This window comes from Corvus brachyrhynchos, unplaced genomic scaffold, assembly GCF_000691975.1.
Source record: "Corvus brachyrhynchos isolate BGI_N302 unplaced genomic scaffold, ASM69197v1 scaffold178, whole genome shotgun sequence".
NCBI lineage: Eukaryota > Metazoa > Chordata > Aves > Passeriformes > Corvidae > Corvus > Corvus brachyrhynchos.
In genome coordinates this window covers 666958-689345 of record NW_008239304.1, presented here as the reverse complement: position 1 = coordinate 689345, position 22388 = coordinate 666958, and the positions used below count along the sequence as shown (strand labels likewise).

Below are 22388 nucleotides of genomic sequence, written 5' to 3'. Positions count from 1 at the left end.
GACTTATCTGCAAGCTAGGTGGCTTAGGCATCTACAGTATCATAACTGCCTTAGTGTAAGCTTTAGCATAAACTTTTCCTTGACACTGATAAATGGCTTAATTTCTCCTCAAACCTGAACAATGTTTTAGGGGCTAAAACTTTTCTTGCCATAGCAGTGTTCCCATTTATTGTACTCAATCTGGCTAGATAGCAGATATCTTGGTTATTGATTACATATCGTGTCACCTAGGCTCTCTACCCTAAAACTGCATTTTATTGCTCACGATCCCATTTCCTGTTGTTCAGTTTTCTTATCAGTCTTTGGTAAGTACTGTTTGAGGTTTCTTCAAACATAGTCAGTTTTATGCATCTTTGTAGTGGTTTGGTCTAAAATACTCATTACTGTTTATCTTCTGTGAGATAAGAATTAGGAGAAACGCAAAGCAGGCACCAAACTTGAAAGAATATAAAGAAGTTTATTAACAGACCTAAAAGAAGAAAAAAAAATTATACCACCTTCAGAACTCTCCTCCTCCCCCCACCTTCCTCCCTTCTCCCACTGATAATGTAAAAAGACAACCCTTAAGATGTTCAGTCTGTTTACCACTTCCATAATAACCTTGTTCAGTCCATTTAGAAAGAGAAGTCTCTTCTTGCTCATGCTATGAAAACATTATCACAACGAGACGGCCGCCCACTTCCAAATATTGTTCAGTCCATTTAGGAAGAGGTCTCTCTGCTCGCATGTGAGTCCCTTCCCCCTGACTTGCAGCTTCTCCCGCAAACTGCTTTCGAGGGTCCACTCTTGAAGTTTTTTGGGGTACAATTTTAAGGTTGAGCCGTTCAGAAACAAAAAAACAGAGGCCCTTCTCCTTCCCTGGGAGCAAAGGGTCTTCCTCATCTTCATCGTTAGGACTATCTCTGGGAGCATCTCTAGGAACTGAGGTTTTCTCCTTTCCTCTTTGGAACGAAAGTCCTCATCTGGTCCATCTCTCCCTGTCCAAACTTCTCATGAAATTACAGCTGCGTCAGCATCTGCCTATCTCAGCGCAGGTGCTTTTGCTCACGAGTTGAACACTCCACCCCCCATATCTTCATGAAATTACAACAGGATACTCTGATATATCATAGCTTCACAAGAGAATTTCAGCTTTAAGCATCTCCTCTCTCTCTTCCCTCAGGTTTTCAGCTCTTCACAGCAATAAAAAGGGTTAATCTCACCTCGGCCTGGCAGCTTTGCAGCTGGGAGGGGGTTCTGAGCCACTCCGGCTGCCCACAGCCCTGCTGAGGGGGTCATCCTGGAGCCGTGGCCTGGCCTGAGCAGGGCTGGGCCCGCTGGCCCCCGCTTGGGCCCCGCAGCCACCTGTCCCAGCAGCGGAAACGAGAGAGAGCTTGGGGGGGGAGTTTGTCTATTCTTAAGTGTGGATCACAGAGACGGTCGCAACTTTAAGTGGTTTAGAGAATTGTCCATATTCAAACTGGCCAGCTGATAGGTTCTCTCAGGTCCCAGAGGAAACTGTAAGCACCCCTTAGCGAGGACATCCCTTCCGGGACTATGCTTGCTAACCTATGACTAAAAACTTTACTGTTCATTTCTTGAGTGACATAAACCCTATTAAATAGGCCAGAACTGCTGTCTGACTGGGCAAAGGTATATGCAATAGTGATTATCAGAAACAGGCAACTTTTTCATTATGTTATTGCAAGCTAAGGCATCTACAGGTCTGCTGTACTACCATTTATTATGCTATTCTGCATATTCTTCTCTATTTTCACTGTTCTCTCTTCTCTTTATATAAAAGATGCACAGATACCTAGATGAGAAGTAACCTGATGGGCCTATTGCTTTAAGTTAAACTGGAGTTAAACACTTGGGGGAGGGCCCCAACAAACACGTGTGGAACATGAGGGAGAGTAAGACACAAGTTGTCTGCAAGCTGGCAGAGTTCTGTTTTGTTGGATTTTTACCAGGAAACCACCACTGTGACTTCCCACTGTCTCCGTGTATCAAAAAACTTACGGCTTTGAACCTACATCTATGGAAATTGCTCTGTTCATTGCATCAGAATGAACAACTGCTAGCAAAGGACTGTACTTATTTCCCCAGCTGTGTGCATTATAGTGGAGGAAGCTAATGGCCACATTCAGAGATGAGGTTGCAGATATAAGAACTACTCTAATGTAATGCAGAGAAACATTCTGAAGTAAACACATTGCCAGTGATAAAATTTGTTAAAATGCAACAGTTTTCTCTCTTACCAAAGTTTATTCTTCCTAATGGACTCATGAACCATAAAGGGAAAGAATTACTCTGTAAAATGTAATCTTTCTTTCTAAATAACTGACAAAACAATCAAGTACTTGCATGCCTAAGCATTTTACATGTTTCAGTGAACAAAATGCTTTTGTATTCATTTAGTCAAGTGTTAAATATGTTTTAAGGCCCTGAGAACAGCATTTCAGAGTTGCTTTCTGGAACACATTTCTGTGATGAAGTTATTTGTCAGCTGATGATCGCCAGGAAGTAGAACAGACATTATTTCCCTCAAATCTTCAGATTCTGCTTAGCACAGTAACAGAAAGTAAAATAATTACGTAAGTCAGGATGTAAAGTTAGAAAAATACTCAGAACACTGAGTATATCCAGAGTGTGTTATGGAAATCTTGAAAGAACCTTTCTTTTGCCAAATTAGTATTTCATTTCTATGCTTTCCACAGTAGTAAGCCTTTTAGCAAGGACCTGGAGGTGAGTGATTCTTGGCTTAGAGAAGGAAAATTGATAAAGAAGATGGCAGTGTGTTGTTCACACATGCTTTTTGCCCATGCTGCCTTTTGATTTGTTCTTAGGACTTTTATGTTTTCAGTTTAACCAGTTTTCTTATGATTGATCACAAATGTGTTGCAGTTTGTTCATCTGGCTGAAATGACTAAAATTTAATCTCTGATTATTTCCATCATTAATTTACTTTGAAAATTTTTTACAAAGATTGCTGCAATCTAGCATATATAATTTTAAAACATACCTCCTCAGTAAACAAAGCACATCATCGTAGAATCCATTAGAATTCTCTTGTCACTGAAGAGTGAAGATCAGCTCTTCTCACATGATCATTTTACACACTTAAAAAGCTGGAAGAATGTTACGCATTAATTAGCTCTGCTGTTTGGAAAATAGGACTTCTGCTGGTTGCTGTGTTTTATAGCACCTTTGCCCTCATTCAGACAGCAGTTCTCAGCCTCGTGGAGTGATCTTCTTTTGCAGTCCTGAAATGCCCAGCTTTCAGCATTCTGCTGTTAAATGAACAGGAAACTAGAATGCTGTGTGTATAATATTACATCCCCAGGGTCAGTTCAGTCCAGGAGTACGCACGTGTGGTTAACAATACAGCTTCAACTGCTTATAACACACCAAGACTCTAAAAAAAGCTGATCTCAGTAGTTCAAAAACTAGCTTGTGTTACCCATTACTTTCCTGATAAGACCTTTCATGAGTCATTAATCTTCATCTGTGTTAGATAAGATCCAACGTGCTACAGTATTACCAGACATGACTCTTGCAGCTACACAGAACAACTGGTGTGCGTTGCCAAAGAAAAGGCATGTTCTGCTGTCTGAAAACCAACTCTCAGCCAAGTATTTAGTCAGTCATTCATTTTTAGCCCATTTCCAGTACAGGAAGTTTTTGGATACATTGTCATTTATAATTGGAAAATTTCCATAACTTTTTTGTTAACTGTCTAAATGAGACAGTGGTCTGTCATTCCACAGGGAAAAAAAACCCCAAACCAATCACTGTTCAAAGATGTTTTCCTTATTTGAACTATTAAGAAGTGAAGTTGACCTTACTGAACCTCTTCTACAGAGTAATTTTCGTAAGGAAGTTATTAGATTCTAAAGTATTTTTCCTCATTTTACAGTATGCATTTATTAGCTGATTTTGTGATGATGGGATTGTGTGTAAGTGTCCAAATTGCAAAATGCATTTTTCTTTTTTTATTAATTAAACTGAATGTTATAAAACGTCCCCGCTTTGGTTTTGAACTAAAAAATCAGCATAAACAAAAGAAACTCTGTATTAATTAAGTAGACACATGATGCAGCATTGTCCAGGTATAAAAATATATCGGTATGTTGTGTAAATAGTAGGATTATTTAAATTATGTGTACTGTGACATCTTTAAAAAAACAGAGTACCATTACAAGTAGAGATAAAATAAAGTAAGTTCTTTGAAGAAACTGGAACAAATATGCCTGAACAGTTAAGGGTGCCCATTATAAATTGATAGAATTAATTAGAAAAAATTAATGTAAGACCCAACCTAATATCCTTCACACAAGTTTTCTGACGGAAGCCCTGGTATAATCAAAGCATATACCATGGCTTATCAAAGTAGAATGAACAAATTTAAAACAGCTACAAAATATGTTTGTCACAGCATTCTGAAGAATTTTTGGGGGTTCTGTTTTTTATTATATTTTTAATGTATCCATTCTCACTGCTGTGCAGACAGAGACAGAAGTTATTTTCCCAAACTCTCCATAAGGGGAATAATTATGCATCTGGAGTTTTAAATACTAGTTAGTATATATGGAAGAGCTAATTGGAAGTGGTGATAAAATGTTTTCTAGTTTTACTGGGAATGGGATTTGATTTGAATGTTGCATTAAATACAGAAAAAAATCCAGAGAAAGAAAGAATTGTGTGACATTTGTACTGATGGTGTTATTTAGAGACACAAAAAGAGCTTGCAAAGATTAATTGTTTCTGGAAACCATTACATTCATTCGTATTAATTAGTACTATTCCTGCATTAAAAAAAATATATTGAGTGTGTAAAATGACTGCACAGACTTGTAACTGCAAAATTACTGTTCAAGCCAGTTTTGAAACCTTAGCTTGATGAATTTACTTCTTTCAGACACAAAGTGATTTTCCTTAAAGCCATTGATGCTGGAAGCTCTTCTGCAGTTCTCCTAGTATTTCTTTGTAAAAGTGCACTTCCTGGTGCTTCCTTTTAACATACAGTGCAAAAAACACTACATGGTACTTTAAATATGTTTATGATGCACTTTATTCTTCTGTTTATTTGCAGAAGAGATATGTACACTTGTAATAGCAGAAACTTTTCCTGAAGATTCAGGAATTTTCACCTGCACAGCAACAAATGAACATGGTTCAGTAACAAGCAGTGCACAACTAACTGTCTGCTCAGGTATGTGACAAAGAGAACGAGGAGTTTTGAATCATAAATCTTATATAATTAATTTACCTGTGAAATTGTCAGTCTGCTTTCTTTGTGGCAAATGGCTGCTGTAAGACATTATCAACCTGAGCACATTCATATAAAGCAAACTGAATGTTTCTTTAGGTTCATTTCCTGGTTTAATATTTTTATTAATGTGAAATACATTTTTAAAGTTCTGCCACAAGCCTGGCATATTTTTAAGCATTAGGGTTCAAGACTAGATGGCAGCAGAGGGAAAATTAAAGAGATGAAACTATGCTACTAATGGTGGCCTTTTGTGAAATAGAACACTGTGACATGGTATGTTTAGTTTTGTGATATGTTTCCATATATATTGTTGTGGGATGCACTAACCCAGCTGCCATTGGAAACTTGCCATGTATACATGCATACTTCAGCATTTTTAAATTATTTGCTCCTAAATGATCCTGAAACCCCAGGAAGTAGTGTTTTAGCTGTTGTCCATACTTGCCAATCTCCATTAGTGCCTTGATTCCTGAAATAGATATAGAGAGATCAATAAAGTTTCTAGTTGTGCCTTTTGCATGGGGCAAACTAAGAAAATTAATAGCCATCCATGTATCTAATTCAGCATAAAGTATCAGTAGGAGGACTAGAGAAATATCTTCACAAAACCAAAGATATTTCACGTTTAAAAAACTGAAATACACCTTGTATTTACCACATACTTTGTCTATGACTTGTTGAAGAGACATTGTTTTTGATTTCTTTTAGCCAACTTGGAATGCTCTAGTGATGATTTCCATCATTTCTCACCACTTCCTCCAGTTGAAATTAGCTCTCTTGAGCTTCCTCCTAAGAAACATACAGATACCCACCAAGCAAACAACACTGAGTTGAGACCTGGTGTGACAGACCTTCAACAACAGCTCAATTCGCCTGAGGAAAAAGCAAATGGCATTCATCCTCTTCATGGAGTGAATGGAATGATTAACAGCAAGCCAAATGGTGATAAATCCATCCCACCTCCAGCTGTCTTGCTTTCACCCACAAAGGAGCCACCACCTGTGCTTGCCAAACCAAAGCTGTGAGTATTTTTGTTTGGGTTTTTTTGTTTCCTATAAACTTGGTATTTGTTGACAGCAAATTTTTGCCTGAAGTGATTTAGCATTAGACAAATGGACAATCACTGTGCCTGTCCCTTGAACAGTCTTCCTGCTGCTGTGATTTATGTGCCAAAGAGCTGAATACAAGAGACACTCGTATTCTTTACATAGTGCTACGTCAAAGGGAAGTACATTCTATATACCAATGTCTTTAGAGAGTTTTAAGATAAAATCACAAACAGAGAAGTAGTGTAGTGGCTGTTGCTCTGTGCCTTTTTTACCCTAGTCCCCCTACCTAAAGATCATAGTGGCCTGAGATTTTTGGATGCAATTTCTGTTTTAACACTGGTTAGGTCTTTTTATTCTGCATGTACTTGGGTTTGTGTAGTCTTGGATATTCAGGTGTGTAGCATTTTTATTATTTCTTATGTTTATGTATTACACATATCTCGTTCTGCTTTCAGCCAGATTACAATAGCTCTCTTTTAGCTAGAAATCTGGGAGAGCAAAGCTGTAGGAAAGGAGAGAGAAATGAGTGGTAAAAAAGTTACAGTACCATTTTTACTGTTTGTTAATGGTGATAACTTATGCATAAGCAATCTTATGCTCCCTGTTAACTTGTTTGATTTTAACATTGTGCAGACTCCTCTTTTCCATCTCCCCCAAGAATTTTTGGAGTGTGATGAACTAAAATGCTACTTTATTTCATTTGCATCAATAGTCAGAAGGAATTGTAAATTATAAAAATGTGTTTAAGAAGCAGCATGAAACATGGTCTTCAAACTCAGCAAGGTCATTTGCTTTATTCCATGTTTTCACAGGAAACTTGCAAAGTATAAAAATGCTGTTATGCTAGCAGTCATGTTGAATTTAAACACACAAAAACACATTTGAGGCAGCAAGCCAACATTATTCCCTTTCTACTCTCACCACTTTTTCCTTCTGTTGCTCTTTGTCATTCTAAGCAGTCCCTGGAAACTGTAGAAGGGAAGGAGGAGTGGAAGAACTAGAAAGACAGAGAAGTGAAATAGCAGTACATATGGTGGTGGTTGCATGTATGGGAGGGAGGTTGCTGAGAATGGCAACTTGCAGATGTTATGTGATAAGGAGTAAGCCAGGTGGTCATGTACCCAGCATATCTGTTACAAGACCCATTCATGAAGAAAGGAGATAGTGGCTCCAGCAGAGAGAAATTTCACCCCCAAGCTTTCTTTCCCAGAAGCGTGGTTGCCCGAGATAAGGGAAAAAATGTGGTGTAAAAGACTTCTCATTGTATAATGTTCACTGCTATGTGTGCAAAATTTGTTTTGTTTTTAAACATAGAGTCAACATAAAATACAATAATCTGAGAGGGGTGCTATTGCGAAAGTCCCTTCACTTGCTGATGTCCAAATTGATGACCTTGGAATCCCTGGTGTAATTACACTTGAGTGCTATATTTTGCCATTAACAACACTTGAAGCACAAGAGACTGATCCTGATTGCAGTCAAGAGACATGTTTTGCTTGGCCAAAGGCAGTGTAAGTCTGTGCTGCTGTCAGAAATTGAAATCTTGCCTTCTCCTCAGCCAAGTATTTTGCTCCCGCCAACAAGAGGAGAAAAATAAATGTCTGACTGCAGAGACTTGAAATCAGCTTTCAGCATTTGGAAAACTGCATCTCTAGTAAAAGTGAACAAAATAATGACATTAAAATTAGCTGAGTAGTAAAGTAGTTCTCTCAACCATGAGAATGATTTCTCTTGAAAAGAACTCATCTGTGGAATTGCATCTGTCCGTAGAGTATTAGATGATAGAATCAGCATATACTAGCAGTGAATAAGAGCAAGCACTCTTATTATAACCTTTTTCAAAAGTTATTTAAACTTCTAAATTGTTAACTATGGAGAGCACTTTAAGCTTCTGAAAATCATTAATAAGTTTATTTCTCAGGAAGACTGACTTTGATTTTAAATTTCCTAAAGGATCTTTTGTTTTCAGGTTTATCTTAAATTATAAATTACTTAACAGGTTTATTTGTGAACTCTCTGAAAACAGTTTCTTCAGCCAACACTGAAAGTAATTGCAAAGAGTTTGGGAATGATAAGCTGGTTTTGGCTTTGTGTTTTTTTATTATTATTTTTAATTTAACAAGAAAGAGAGACTGAGTACCTTCTTGAAGTATGAAATACATTTACATCTTAGCAATGCAGCTGTAACCAACACCTATAAATAATGATATAAATAATGATTTATCACAATTCAATCTAATGCAAGAGCAGACATGCTACAGTGAATTACTGTAGTTGTTTTCAGGCTTGAAAAGTGTTTTTAAAGTCCTAGAAAACATTCAGGTTGTGGTTACAGACACTTTAATAATCCTTAAGGCATCATTAGTTGTTGCCTCCATCTGGTGCTAAGAATATTTTAAGAAGTTTAATATTATGATATGAAAAGAATTCTGGGAAATATATATATAGAATTAATTGGGGAAGTAGTCAATACCAGATATTTTTCTAAAGTGAAATCTCGAAGACAGTAAGTGCTAAATATGGTTAAAAGGCACAATATTTCATGATGTCTTGTTTGCAACATGAGTTTCTGTAGAGTGGAAGAACCACTGAACTGAGACAAAAAAACCCTTGTTTGCAACATGAGTTTCTGTAGAGTGGAAGGACCACTGAACTGAGACAAAAAAAAACCCTGATTTTTGTGATTATGGTCTCTGCTGCTGTGATCTATTTGAGGATGTTGAGCTATTACTGTGCCTTGGACTTTTCTGGTCAATACTGGTGTAGTGCACGGATGAGATTTCAGAAGATCCCCAGCAATGTATGTTATCTTAAGATATTTTGCATCTCTCAAAATTAGGCAAATGGTGTTGATATTAATTTCAGTGTGAAGTCTATGTATGAAGGTTCTGCCTTAAACCCCTGATAATCCTCAGTGTGAATGTCTGCAAAAAAGACACAACACTGTCCTGTAGAACTGTGTAGAACATGTCCATGGTTTCAAATGAAGAACTTCCATTCAGGTGGCTTAGTATTACTATTATTTTTCCATGTGTCTGCTAAAAAAGTAACAGAAAGAAAGATGGTGTTCGTATGGTTACTGGATGTACTTGTGTGACGTTTGTTGGCTTTGTAACAAGCCATCATTTTAAAGTTCATAGACTCAGAGTAACTACAATGTGGTGCCAGAGCTTCCTGACCAGAGAGCTTCTCTGCAGATGTCTTATGTTTAGCCTCTTTGTGTTGGAGTGTTATCCAAGTCTGTCGTATGCAGTGACCACAAAGAGTATAAGCTTAAAGGAAGTTATTGTCTTCCAGGCTTCTCCCTTGGAGATGCAGAGATCAACTGTAGGTAGTTCTTCTCTCTATAGTTAATTCATTAAAATAAACTCAAGCCAGTAGGAAGTGCCATGTTTGACAGCTTTAAAATTAGCACAGCAATACCTACCCCTGTAGAATGATCAACATTTTATTCATTGCATTAAGTATTCTGCATAGGCATGTACCACACATGCTGTGAAGATGAATTGTCGGAATTCCTGAATTCCATCTCACCCAGTTCTCTTTGACAATATTTTTTTTGCAGTGAAAATAAAAGATGTGTTAATTCTGTAAAAAGAATGTCTATTAAAAGTGAAAACCAGTGAGATATAATTTCTTGCCTTTTATGAAGCTTTGATATTCAGTATTTCCTTCTACACACATGGCTATATTTTTTCCTGTTTTTCCTGGAAATTTGGGGGCTTTTTAATCATGTATTCAAAAGTCTTTGTTTTTATAACAATATGAAGAAGAAATCGACCATGAGCATAATTAAAGGGATATCAAGCAGTGTATATGTACCATCAGTAAGGAAAAGGTGAGATTATAATTAAAATTATTCCTAAAGATAAGGAGCTAATTTGGTTGATGTAAATCATGGTCACTCCTGTGTGAGATGATCTTCAACTAAAAACACTTCTGTTCATTCTGGTTGAGAAATGTACTGTTTCTTGAGCTGAATCATTTGTTGCTTCAGTCTCCATTCCTTAGCAGATGAGTTTTCTTTCATGGTTTCTTGTGTGTTCTAATTAATGCCTCAGATGTTTTTGCCAAGGTGCTAGTTCAGTCATTTCTGGAATGTGTCTTATGCCCCTTATTGAAATGTTTATTTTACTATTTTTCACTCACTCGTCACTGAAATTTTTCTTACCTTGATCTTTCTCCTAGCATTTTGCTTAATATCGAGTTCACTTCTAAGTTCTTCTGTCCCAACAGGCCTTGTGTTTTAAAGATACTGCAAGAAATTACTTCCATAATAATTGTATTTGATATCTGCAAGCAGTAAGAAACTGCTTAGAATATATTGAGAAGAGCTGGATAGAAAAAGAATGTGTGAGAATAGGCAACAACAGTTCAATGATTCATGTAACTTTACGTTCAGGACCAAAGGTCCAGCCATATCCATTTCTTTTGTTTCATCTGCTGTGCTCTTTCAGGGTTGATAAGGACCTTTGGATCTTTATCTTGCTGTTAAAGTCTCCCTTAATAAAACCTTGATCTACACATATTTTCTACTGTAGTAGAAACAACTAATGCTAACTAAATTTGCTAAAATGTAAAGCAGGATAACTGCCCACAAAGTTAATCCCTTGATAAAATTACAAGTCCAGAGCATTTTCTGCATCTGTTTTCACAATTAATATATGGATGGTTCATTTATAATGCTTTTTTTCTCTCATTTTATATCAATACTTTTTTAAACAAGATAGGAGTTAAAACAAGGGAAAGTTTTGTGAAACATTTCCATTTCAGTGATCAACAGGCACTTGTACTAGGGTTTATAATTTACTAATAACAAATAAAATATTAAAATAGAGGAGGCTTTATGGAAGAATATACTAAGAAATGGGATTTTCCCTCATTTTCTCAGACTCGTTTCTGACGCAAAAAGTTGCAAATCCTGAAAAGGAATAAAAAGTGTTATAATGCCTCCTGCAATAAAAGTGTTATAATTACCCGTGGACTGAATGCAGTAGATACAGTAAGTTTAAAACAAGATATTAGTTGTCTTCCTTAGTGATCTTGCATCACTGTGAAAATCTCTGAGACCACTGGAAGACAGAAGAAATAGGAAGTGTTATTGAAATATAGGTTGAAAGTCACATTTCATTGCATATTTCAGACCAAACAATAGCATGATCCAAAAGCAGTGGCAGTTATTGCTGAGAAGTTTCCTCTTTAGTGGTCTTTGCTAACATAGTGTCAAAGGGTAATCACAAGTGAACTTTAAGCCTTTTAAAATTTGCAGCAATAGAAGTCTGGATCTCTTTGTAACAACAGATGTGAAAAACAAGAGAGGTCAAAGGTGATACATTTATTTTTTAGGTTTTTTCTCCTTTTGGCACTGATGTTTTCTGACCTAAGTGTACATCCTGCCTACATAAAAGCTAATCAGTATTTTAACTGGAAAAGTCAAATATCCTTGAAACAGTCATGAAATACGTGTACTGTGTGTGCCACCATCATGGTATGCACACAGGACTTTGGTATTTTTTCAGATTTTTATTTTAACACTGAAAGTAATCCAGTTTATAGGATGAGTAGGGACATGAGGGAAAATTAATAAAATCATAGAATGGTTTCAGTTGGAAGGACCCTTAAGGCTTATCTAGTTCCAAAACCCCTGCAATGGGCAGGGACACCTTCAACTATACCAGGCTGTTCAAAGCTCCATCCAGCCTGGCCCTGAATGGTTCAAGGGATCGTGCATGCAACAGCTTTTCTGGGCAACCTCTTCCAGTGCCTCACCACCCTCACAGTAAAGAATTTCTTTCTAATATCTAAACCTACCCTCTTTCAGTTTAAAGCCATTACTCCTTATCCTATCACTGTATGTCCTATCTGCTCCAGCTTTTCTGGTGGCCTCCTTGAGGTACTGGAAGGGCTGCTCTGAGGTCTCCCCAGAGCCTTTTCTTCTCCAGGCTGAACAACCCTGGCTCTCTCAGCCTGTCTTCATAGGAGAGGTGCTCCATCCCTCTGAGCATCTTTGTGGCCTTCTCTGGACTTCAAACAGGTCCACGTCTTTCTTATGTTGGGGACTCCAGAGCTGGATGCAGCACTGCAGGTGGGGGCTCACAAGAGTGGAGTAGCAGGGGAAGAATAAACTTCCTCAAGCTGTTGTCATGCTTCTTTTGGTGCTGCCTAGGATATGGTTGGTCTTCTGGGCTACAAGTGCACAAGATCAGCCACTTGCTTGAGCCTGTGCATTTTAAGTTTTTAGTTAAACACATGCTTTAAACTTGTAAAAATCATTAGTGCCTTCAAGAGTGTTCTCCTGCTGTTTTCTGCCTGCGTGTTGCTTTATAGCTCTGTTGCCTCTCTCATACCTTTGTTACCAACTGTCACTGCCAGTTCTTCAAGGTACCAAGAGTGGGCTTTTTTCTAAGAAAAGGATAGCAAAGGTTGGGGATGGGGGGTGGATTGTGTGTTTAAGGCAATTTGTTTTTTTCTGTAACCGAGTAGAACACTATGCCAACAGTTTATGATGCACCTTTGAACCAGAAAATATAGCAGGAAATGTTGTACTATCCATCTGCAAACAGCTTATGGGTAGTTTTCTGGTAATCATGAACTAAGAGCATTGAAATGAAACATTCTGATTTTTTAAACATTTCTGTTGATTTCTCTTTTTTTTGTTTCTTTCCTTCTTGCCTAAATAACTGGGTGGATTTAATACTTGGAAATTATTGAGCAAAGGAAATCCAAATGGTCAGTTCTTCTAAAATGCAGCATTTTCTGAGAGGTTCTCAGTGTGATTTTGGATAGGGAGTTCCTGCAGAAATATTCAAGGATTCTCTTGGTATCACAGGATAGAGTTCTCAAACAAACTGATTAAATGGTAATCCTTGCAGCTTAATCATCATATGTACTTCATATTTACATGGCTTTGAATATGGCATGCAACCACATTTCCCTTGGTATTCTTTCATCCCTGACCACATAAATATTCAATCTACACATAATTTTGATATTGTAAATATATCATCCTATGCTGGTTATGAGGAGGAAGGTAGGTGAGAAGGGATATAGTTTTTATTTTGAACCACCTTTGTTCACTCTGTCTTGATACAACTAAATCCATTTTCCAGGACTGCTCACATCAATTGTAGAAGGTAGAAGATGAAGCTGAAAAACTGAAACAGATGGTGTTCATAATTTTGTGTTTGGTTTGCAGGAAAGAGGAAAACTAAATTTTAAAGTCTCAATAGTAGTATATACCTGTCTTTTTTGCCTTCTCAGTGACTTTCTAGAGAAAGGTCCCATCTGATTCAGGCTGAGAGTTTTTAAATAATACAACAGAAGATTGCACTGTCACTTCCTTTGGCACCCCGGTCTGTTGAGAAATTAAAAAAAAAAACTTCTGCATAAAGCAATTAGTATTCTAATCCGAAATGAGAGACTGGAAATCCTTACTTAACTGAGATATGACATGGAAATAGATTAGTGTTGAAAAATACAATATTTATTTTAGCAAATCTGCTTGTCCCTTTTGTACAGGTTTTGACAGTACTTCTTATCATGTTCTTTGCTGAATAAAAAATTAGTCAACAAATTGAAATAAAAGATCAACCAATATCAGTTTATGAGACAGAGAGAGGTACTGGACAAAGCTTGTTCTGCAAATCCTCATTTTTTTTGGAAAATGTGTTTGGTAGAGTCTGAAGAGATAAATATAAAGTTCCTTTTGATAATATGAACCTCAGAGTATTATGGACACTACAGTTCTCTATGATAGACAAGCATAATTACGTGAATGGTAGTTGGGTTAAACAGTTACTATGTTTGAATGGGATTTCATAGCTACGTGACTGGCTTGAAATCTGCAACAATATGAGGACTGATTAGTAATTGTTTTATTATTCTTTCCTTCAAGAAATAAAAAAGAAAAGATAATTTGAGGATGTATTTAACAAGGATAACTTCTGAATAGTTAATTTACTGCATGCTTTTTAATATCTAGCCAAAAAAAGTAGCTAAAATATCTAAGTACAAGCTAAACTTGTTTAACAGAAGTTCAGGTGCTGGCTACCCTCAAACTCACAGTGCCTACTCTTTAATAAAATTGTTCTTGGAACCTACCTTATCGTAGAACCCACCTGCAATTAGTCCTGCCCATCTACCTGCAGTTGGTCAATGCCCATGCTTTAAAAAATGCTCTGGAGGAGTATGAACTCATACTTGAGTAAAGAGTCTTGCTGGACAGGGACAGCTCATGAAGTTTAATCATAAACTCAGTTATATAGGTACTTTATTTCATTATTCTTCTGTTCCCGCCTGACATATGCCAGATTATTTTTCTTTTATTAAAGCAATGCAACTGTCTGGTGGCTTCCATGCTTCTTTCAATTGTTATTATACTACTGTTTCTTGTATGTCGTTTCAAGTTTTCATCCTTGTTCTCAGGTATATCTGCCATTATCTATTGCAATTACTTATATTAACTCTCTTCAAATTTTCTTCCCCATATTAAGAAATGTTTTCTGGTGACAAAAACAAGAAGTTGGAACTCAGTGGCATTTGCTTTTGTCTGGTTGAATGTGCATGCTATGAAACTTAGCTACAGAATTTCCATATGCTATTTTTTTTCATAAACAGAATCAATAGAGGCAACTAAACATATCAGAGAAGACCTAAGAACTGAGCAAGTGCTTCAGGTCCTGCTCTGTCAGCCTTATTCTTGTCCTAAGGAGCCTTATTGCTCTCTCAGAGGTTTTCTGAGGGTAAGAACAGAAAAAAGCTTATCCAGTGGAGGGAGCTGTGTTCCTTGAGTAGATGTCTGTCAAGGAAACAAATTGATACTTTCTAGAACACTGACAGAGCCAAGTAAGAGACGGGCTGAACACTTTCAGAGGCCTTGTTTATATCCTAGAAGGAATACCAGATTGGAAGCACAGGTCTAGAATTTGGCTGCAGAGGAGAAGTTTGGTATTTGGTTTGAAATTAGTGGTAGAAAAGACCCCAAAATTAAAGGCCAGGATAGCTGTATTTACACACAATAGTTCCACCACTAATATAGAAAATGTCTCCAGGGGATGGTGAAGGGATGGCCTTAGTATCAAGTAGAACAGTTATTTACTAGAAATATAATCACCCTCTTATCTTTTGGGAGACTTGATAATATATACTATATATCTAGTGTCTGTCTAAAAAAAAACTACTCATGAAAACCTAACTTAGTTGATATCTGGAATGTTCTAGAATTCCTGCCTGTTACCTTGTTTCAGGCCTTTAGGTATCCTTGCCAAACTCTGCAGTGTATTTAGTAAGAAAAATAATTAGCATATATGAAGCTAATGGAATTGGACACCTAGTAAACGCTGAGAATTGTGCTTCCAGGGTGAGATCTTGGCAACCCTCTTATAACCTCTCAAAGGAACTGCATTTTTGTTTCTTTTGACTAATTGTTATTGCTCATCACAGACTTATTAAAGCAGATCTTTGTGATGTTTGGTAATATGCACTGTATAAAATATCCTTAGTTTTCAAGAATGTGAAGCATCAACTCGTGTACAAGTGGAATTCTGTGTAGTTATCTGTATACCCAGTATGTGACACACTACACATAAAATTACACTGGCAAAGTATTAGTTTCTTGCATGTTCTTTGAAATTTTTTTCCCTTATTTCCGGATTCTGGAATTCATCTGTATTTTATAGACTTATCCTTGAAAACATTTTTCATGTCCTCCTACATGTATTTGAAAGACGCAGTTGCCAATTTTCATTTTTCCCTCCTTCTCCCTTTCCTTCTCCCTCCCCCTAACAGTTTTGACCACTGTAGTGTTTCTACTTGTGTCTTCTTTCTGTTCCTGTAAACTTTTTAAGAAACATATGTAGACTGTGTTTTTTCATGTTTTACTGAAATGCAAGAGTTTGTCAATCAAGATTTTTCTTGCCACCCCCCTGTCTCACCTTCTCACCTCTCTGTGGTAAATCCTGTAAGTAATAGATGTGGCATTGTTCAGTTCAATTATTTTACAATACCTGAGCTTTTTTTTTTTTTTATTGCCGTTAGATAACTAAGTGGTATGTGAATTTAATTAAATGATGCATTTTGGACAAGGTGAGTTTTCTGTAAAACAACTGGCAGCTGCAATTGTATGTCAGAAAATAATTTTAAGTAAATTTATTGGGGGTTTTAACTAACTGTCAGGATTCCTCAGAAGTCTGATGATTGTCTATAATTTTACAACCTAGGAAATAAAATGAAATGCAATAAGGAAAATAAAAGAAGTCAGATGAGAAAAACATGTTTGCAAACGGAAAGTACAATTAAAATAACCTTTGATTTGTTGACTTTTAATCCCCAGTTCTCTCTGGGACGGTGTCTGTATTTTTGTCTGTTTTATAGAGCTGATAAATATGAGTCCATGATAAGCTGATTTGACATCCAGAGAATGATGGTGGTAGCTGAAAAATCTATTTAGGAAAATTGATAGAATGACATTAAAGCCTATTTAACATTTTCTGTTACATGTGTTTTACTGCTGTATGACAGAATTTTCCAAATCCATAAAATAATAGAAGGATCGAAACTATATTTAGAAAAAACGGAAACATTTTAGACTGAGTGAAAAAGCTTAATCAGTTAAAATTGTTTGGTGATGTTCACAATGATTGAAAGTCTTACTATTTTCAGTGTTATGGTACTGAAAATTTACAAATATTTTCTATTTTCTCGCTGTTATTCATTTCATTGAAGTCAATTTATTACAAGAGGTAGTAGCTTACTCAAATCCTGTTGCAGTTGTCGATATATTTCTGCAGTGAAAAATGGAAATGGGAGATACTAGTAACAATTCAGAGGAAAAATTTCTCTTCCTTGGATTTGAAAAGTGCAATTAAAGGAAAGACTTTGCTAAAATTTCTCTTTTCCAAAAGCTTTTGTTAAAATAATTGTAATAGAAAAAACAAAGTTAAAGTAACTAGAGCTTGAAGTAGCTTTTCCCTCATTTCCTTTCCCTCACTTGCTGTTGGTCATGCATTCTCTCATTCTCACCCCTCTCTCTCTCTCTCCCCCTCTCTCTCTCATATTTCATTCTGATGGAAAGTCTTCACAATTAAAAGTCTTCACAATTCAGACAGATGAACCACTGTTAGCATAAACTTCACCAATTCAGGATAAACTGTTTAGCATTTATTGCACTATCATGTCTTTTTGAGGCCTCAGAGGGTTCTTAGCAGAGTCAGAGGAAAAACTCATATTTTCCATTTCAAATACAATACTGTGAGAGTTACTGTAGAAATTCCTTTTCTGTGAGTTTTGTTGAGTTGTTGCACTCATTTCCCTTCTTGGAGGAATTAAATACTTGAATGGTCCTGACAGATGTGTAAAATGCAGCTCAAATTGCTTAAGTTTTCAGTGGATGAGAGAGGCAGGGTACAAGCCTAAATTTTTAATGTGAAAACTGTGATTAAAGAGGATTCATTAAAGACACTATGGAAAATGATTCTAGAGAACTGGTAAGTTCTTCTTTGTAATATTAAATGTTTTTAGTGGTCTGCTTTAATAGTACTAACATTACAAGGCCCTGTATTCAGTTTTCTAGAAATGACTGTGTTAACAGTATGTGCTTAGAATTTGAATAATTAAGTAATTTTCTTACCTATTTGAGTGAAAAATCCATTATGTTTCTCTGTTAATCTCACCTATAGTGTTCTTCCAATTTACAGTCTGATCTGTTGTTCTGATGTTCTCAGTTTGTGCAAATGCTTGTAATTTCCTCATGTCTTAATAATACATGTTTAATATATGCCTGTGAAATCGTTGATGTGTTGACTATCTGAAAAAAAATCTGTACGTGCAGCTGTGGAATTGTTTATAATCTGTTACAGCTTCCTACTATAAAAAACATCATATAGCACCTACAAACTCTACTGCCTTCTTGGAACTGACATACAGTGATTAAGATTTTGGTAAAAGCAGAACTCCCTCTCCACTGCATGCAGAAATGGATTGATCTCAGTGTACACGCACAAAAGTATACCTGCAGTTCCTATTTCATCAATTACTAGGCAAGATAAACTATTGATAAACTAGCTGTTATACCCAAGAGCCTGCCATGCAAATTATAAGCTAATGATAATTTGTGAATGTGGCAGATGTGAGTTTAACGTGCCAGACCTTGGTTTTAGTTTCAAGTATATCTAAATAAAGTAGAAAAATATTAGAAACATAACTGAACCTGCAAGTGCTTTGTGGGATAATGTTTTACATTTCTCACTGATTGCAGAAGAATACATTATTATTATATACTTTTCTGCTTATTCTGTTGGTGTTAGAGACTGACATAGAACCTGGAAGTAAATGCTCTTCTGTAGTGTTGTGTGTGTGCAGTATACATGCCAAACATTAACAGGTACTGATCTTATGGCAGTTTATCTAAGTTTATCTCCCAGACTTTCATGAAGTACCTTGCCAGTAAATGCATTGTGCAAATCCTTTGGCATTTTTTCACCTTTCCTATCTGTACCTATTTCCTTTTCAATTTCCACCTGTAACTGATTTCTTAAACTAAGGATTTATTTGTTTTTTATTTGTGCTGGCAAGTACAGTGCAATTTTCTTATTTTTTTTCATTTGGAAGAGAATGAGGTAAGTAAGCTTAACTAAGCTTAAAGCCTGTAGAGTCCTAATGAGAGCCTGCATTCAGAGTACTTGAATGCCACCTCTTGCTAGTTCAGCTTCTATATTAGGAATTGTGTAAGCAATTCTTTTATCTCTGCAGAATCTTTTCAGGTTTCAAGAACAGCAATAGGTATGCAATTTTGTGGTTCAGTAGCAGTGTATTCTCCCTGACAGGTGAATAAATTGAAGCATCAACAGCACATTCCAAAAGGTAAAGCATAATGGAATGGATTGCTGCTGTTGTAGTTTAGGGGAAGTTTGATGTCTGCTAGATAGCACCTTTCCTTTGAGAAAATGACCTGTTAATACTCACAGAGAGAAAGCTCAAGCAGTCCCAATTGACAACAGCTTTATTGCAGCAGTTTGCTTCTCATTTTACCTAAAGGATGGAGGCATCTTTGTTTTCCAGCTTTCAGAATTCACTAGTAACATTTTCTGTTGTGGCACTTTTGAAAAAAATGCTTTTTATTTTATAATTAAATATTCAAAATATATAAAATGGGAGACATCACTGTAAATGTCTGATTTTATTTTCTGACAGCTAATTGCTCCAACATGCATATTAATTACATCTTTAAAATTCATACATTTTCATAACTGTTCACAGGATAAAATTGTCATTGGAGATTATACAGAAGTGAGAAGTCCTCTCAGGTGCTTCGTTTTGTCTTTTTTTTTTTTATTAATATCTGTAGTATTTTAAATACTTAGGGAAATAGTTGTCATATTGGCTTAGATGTTATTCAGTTGCTGAAATTGCTTAGAATTTTGAGTTTTGGATACACTTCAACTTTTGTTTACTTTTATAATGCTCACTGGGAATTAACTCTTCCTCCCTAAAGTAATGTAAGATAAGCAGTGTTTACTGTCAGAAACAGAAATTCACATTCATTCCATTTGGTCCCCTTACTAATCATGTTTACTTACCTCTCAACACAGTCTAAAATGTACTTTAGTGGTATTTCCAGACTTTATCTAGTAAATTCTTGTCTGAGCAAAGTTGCCAAGTCAGCCCCTGAAGGCAGAGCTGTGTGCCTTCAGCTTCCACTAAAACACATAACATGATGCTGGTTATCAGCAAACACCCTAGAAATATGTGTAAAATACTCAGTGTGCATAATCATCCTTTCAGCATCCATAGCCACTGGGATTATGTGATGAGCCTTCTCCTTGCTTTAATAAAGTCACAGAAGAATTTCATGGCATGCCACAACAGAGGACTGTATGTCCTGCATACAGAACCCCTGACTCAAAACAAAATACTCGGGGTGGTAGGGCAGAAAAACACTTTATGAATGTCCAGAATTACAAACAGCCAACCTGACATTTGCTGTAGTATAGGTAAATATTATGTTCTTTTTTTTCCCTTCTTTGTGTTTGTGTAAATGAGAGACACAGAATTGTTAACTTAAAGTCAGCATGGTACAGATGTGAGGGTCCCTGAGGCAGGACTCTGCAGTTCTGACGTTGATGGGTGTACTTTTGCTCTGTCCAGTTTATTTTTCCTATGTGGATCCCTGTCCCTTGCAGTAGAAAGACAAGAGGCACAAGAGAATTTGAGTTTTTCTGTCACTACCTCATAGGCTTCATAAAAATTACTGTAGTTGCAGTAATGTTTTTTTTATTGCAGAAGGTTACAGATAAGAGTTTTTGAATTTTATGTTGCCCAAACATGCTTTATAATTTTATCACATCATGAAGTGCTAAATGCTATTCTCACAATATTCTGAGATTGAGGAAAATTGGAGAGAAAAAAACCCTCTCTTCTTGGTTAGTGTTGAAACAGATAAAACAGGTTATTAGAGATGCTGCTGAATTATCATCACTTACTTAAGTCATTCCATGGTATTCTCATGGCTAAGGTGATTATTTCAATTCTAATGATTCTGTGTTTTGGTAAGGAAAAAAACTGTAAAACAATGAATAGTCCAGACTCTACTTTCACTCAGAATATTGCATATCCATCTCCCATGGCATTTATAAACAGGCAATTTTTTGTTCAAATTTCCATGTTTACCATCACATTGTTGTAGGCAGTGTCTGTCAGTGGATTCCATTTTTTATCAGAATCCTCTTATAGTGGGGCTATTAACACCTCATTTAACACTCTCTGCTTCTCTCTGTGGAGAGAAGGCTGTTGTGAAGAAATGTAGGACCATTATAGGACAATTGTTTTATCCTTGATACACATGAATTTCTAACAAGTTATCAGCATACAAATGACGGGATGATTTCATGAGAAAAAAAATAAAATGTGAATTTCAGGAAAGCATTTCAGTTTAACCTGAGTCAGGGATAGAAGTTACCCAAAACAGGATAATCCTCTGTGCTGATTGGTAAAGAGGTATTTTAAACATACCTCCCAATTCTCTGTAAGTATTAAAAAGAAGACATTGGAGGAGTCTCTAAAATAGCCTTGCTGTGTGTTGTTCTAGTGCCAGAATGAGAAGTGAGTTATTACTAGAAAGTTACTGACACAAAATTGTGAAAGATAGAATTCAGTCATCTTCGTTTAGGGGATCTAACTGCTTTCCATAAATTTGTCAAACTGAAACTCAGAATGTTTGAAATTTTGGATTTAAACTTTTGAATATGAGCACGGGAACTTAGAGAAAATACAGACACATAGGTGTTTTGCTTGGTAACTAACTGAACAGTCTGCAAGACATGCTATGGGACATAAAGTATAGTTCATCAAAAGTAGCCAAAGGACAAAGAAGAGAGGTTTGATTTGGTTTTGGTTTTAGAGTAAACTAAATGTACAAGTGGATGAGCCTCCAAGGCTTTGATGTAGCTGGCTTTTTACATGAGGTTTGTTTTGCCAGTTCTGACCAGGACAGAGCATGCATGTCAAATCCTTTTCTAAACAAGCCTCTCTGATTTCTTCCAGAGAACCAGCCTTACTAAAGGCAAGGTTAACCCTTATTTAAGAAAAATATAATGTTACATAAGTTGAGAGAAAGAAAGAGATTGTAGCTCACTGAAATGGTGCTTCTAACAATAGACATCTATTTAAGCCATTAAATAAATGATGGCATTGTTTCCAAAATGAGATAAGGACAATTCAGAGTAAGTAGCAAACTTTCAAGTCACTAGAACAAATGGTAATTTCACAAAACATGCTTTAGTTTTTCTGAAAAAGTATTGAAAATAATCATTCAGCAATTAGTAAGATTTTACAGCTGAAGAAAAGCCACATTTTCTGGTAAAATGTGAGGTATGTAAATGTGTTCCTTTATATCTTTTGCTACAACCATACAATTAATAATGGTGTCAGTAACAGCATAAAAGTAAAAACTTAGAAAATATTTACCTCTCTGTAATAAATCTCAGTATAGTGTGTCTTTTATGACAAACAAAAATCAGGATAGAAAGAACAGCTTTGAAAGATTAAATCTAATTCTTCTATAAGGGTATGCACATGGTAAGAACTCCTGC

General features: G+C 36.3%; 1 protein-coding gene across 4 annotated transcripts in view; it reads left to right on the top strand.

The window, feature by feature from the left end:
• Positions 1-22388, top strand: part of PALLD (palladin, cytoskeletal associated protein) — a 193611-nt gene that overhangs the window by 78982 nt on the left and 92241 nt on the right. For 3 of the 4 annotated variants that reach the window (XM_017740611.1, XM_008638584.2, XM_017740612.1), the window contains exons 9-10: positions 5075-5194; positions 5963-6275. In XM_017740611.1, the coding sequence (XP_017596100.1) occupies positions 5075-5194; positions 5963-6275 (433 nt within the window). The remainder of the gene's footprint in view (positions 1-5074; positions 5195-5962; positions 6276-22388) is intronic. The other variant, XM_017740613.1, reaches the window with a different exon arrangement.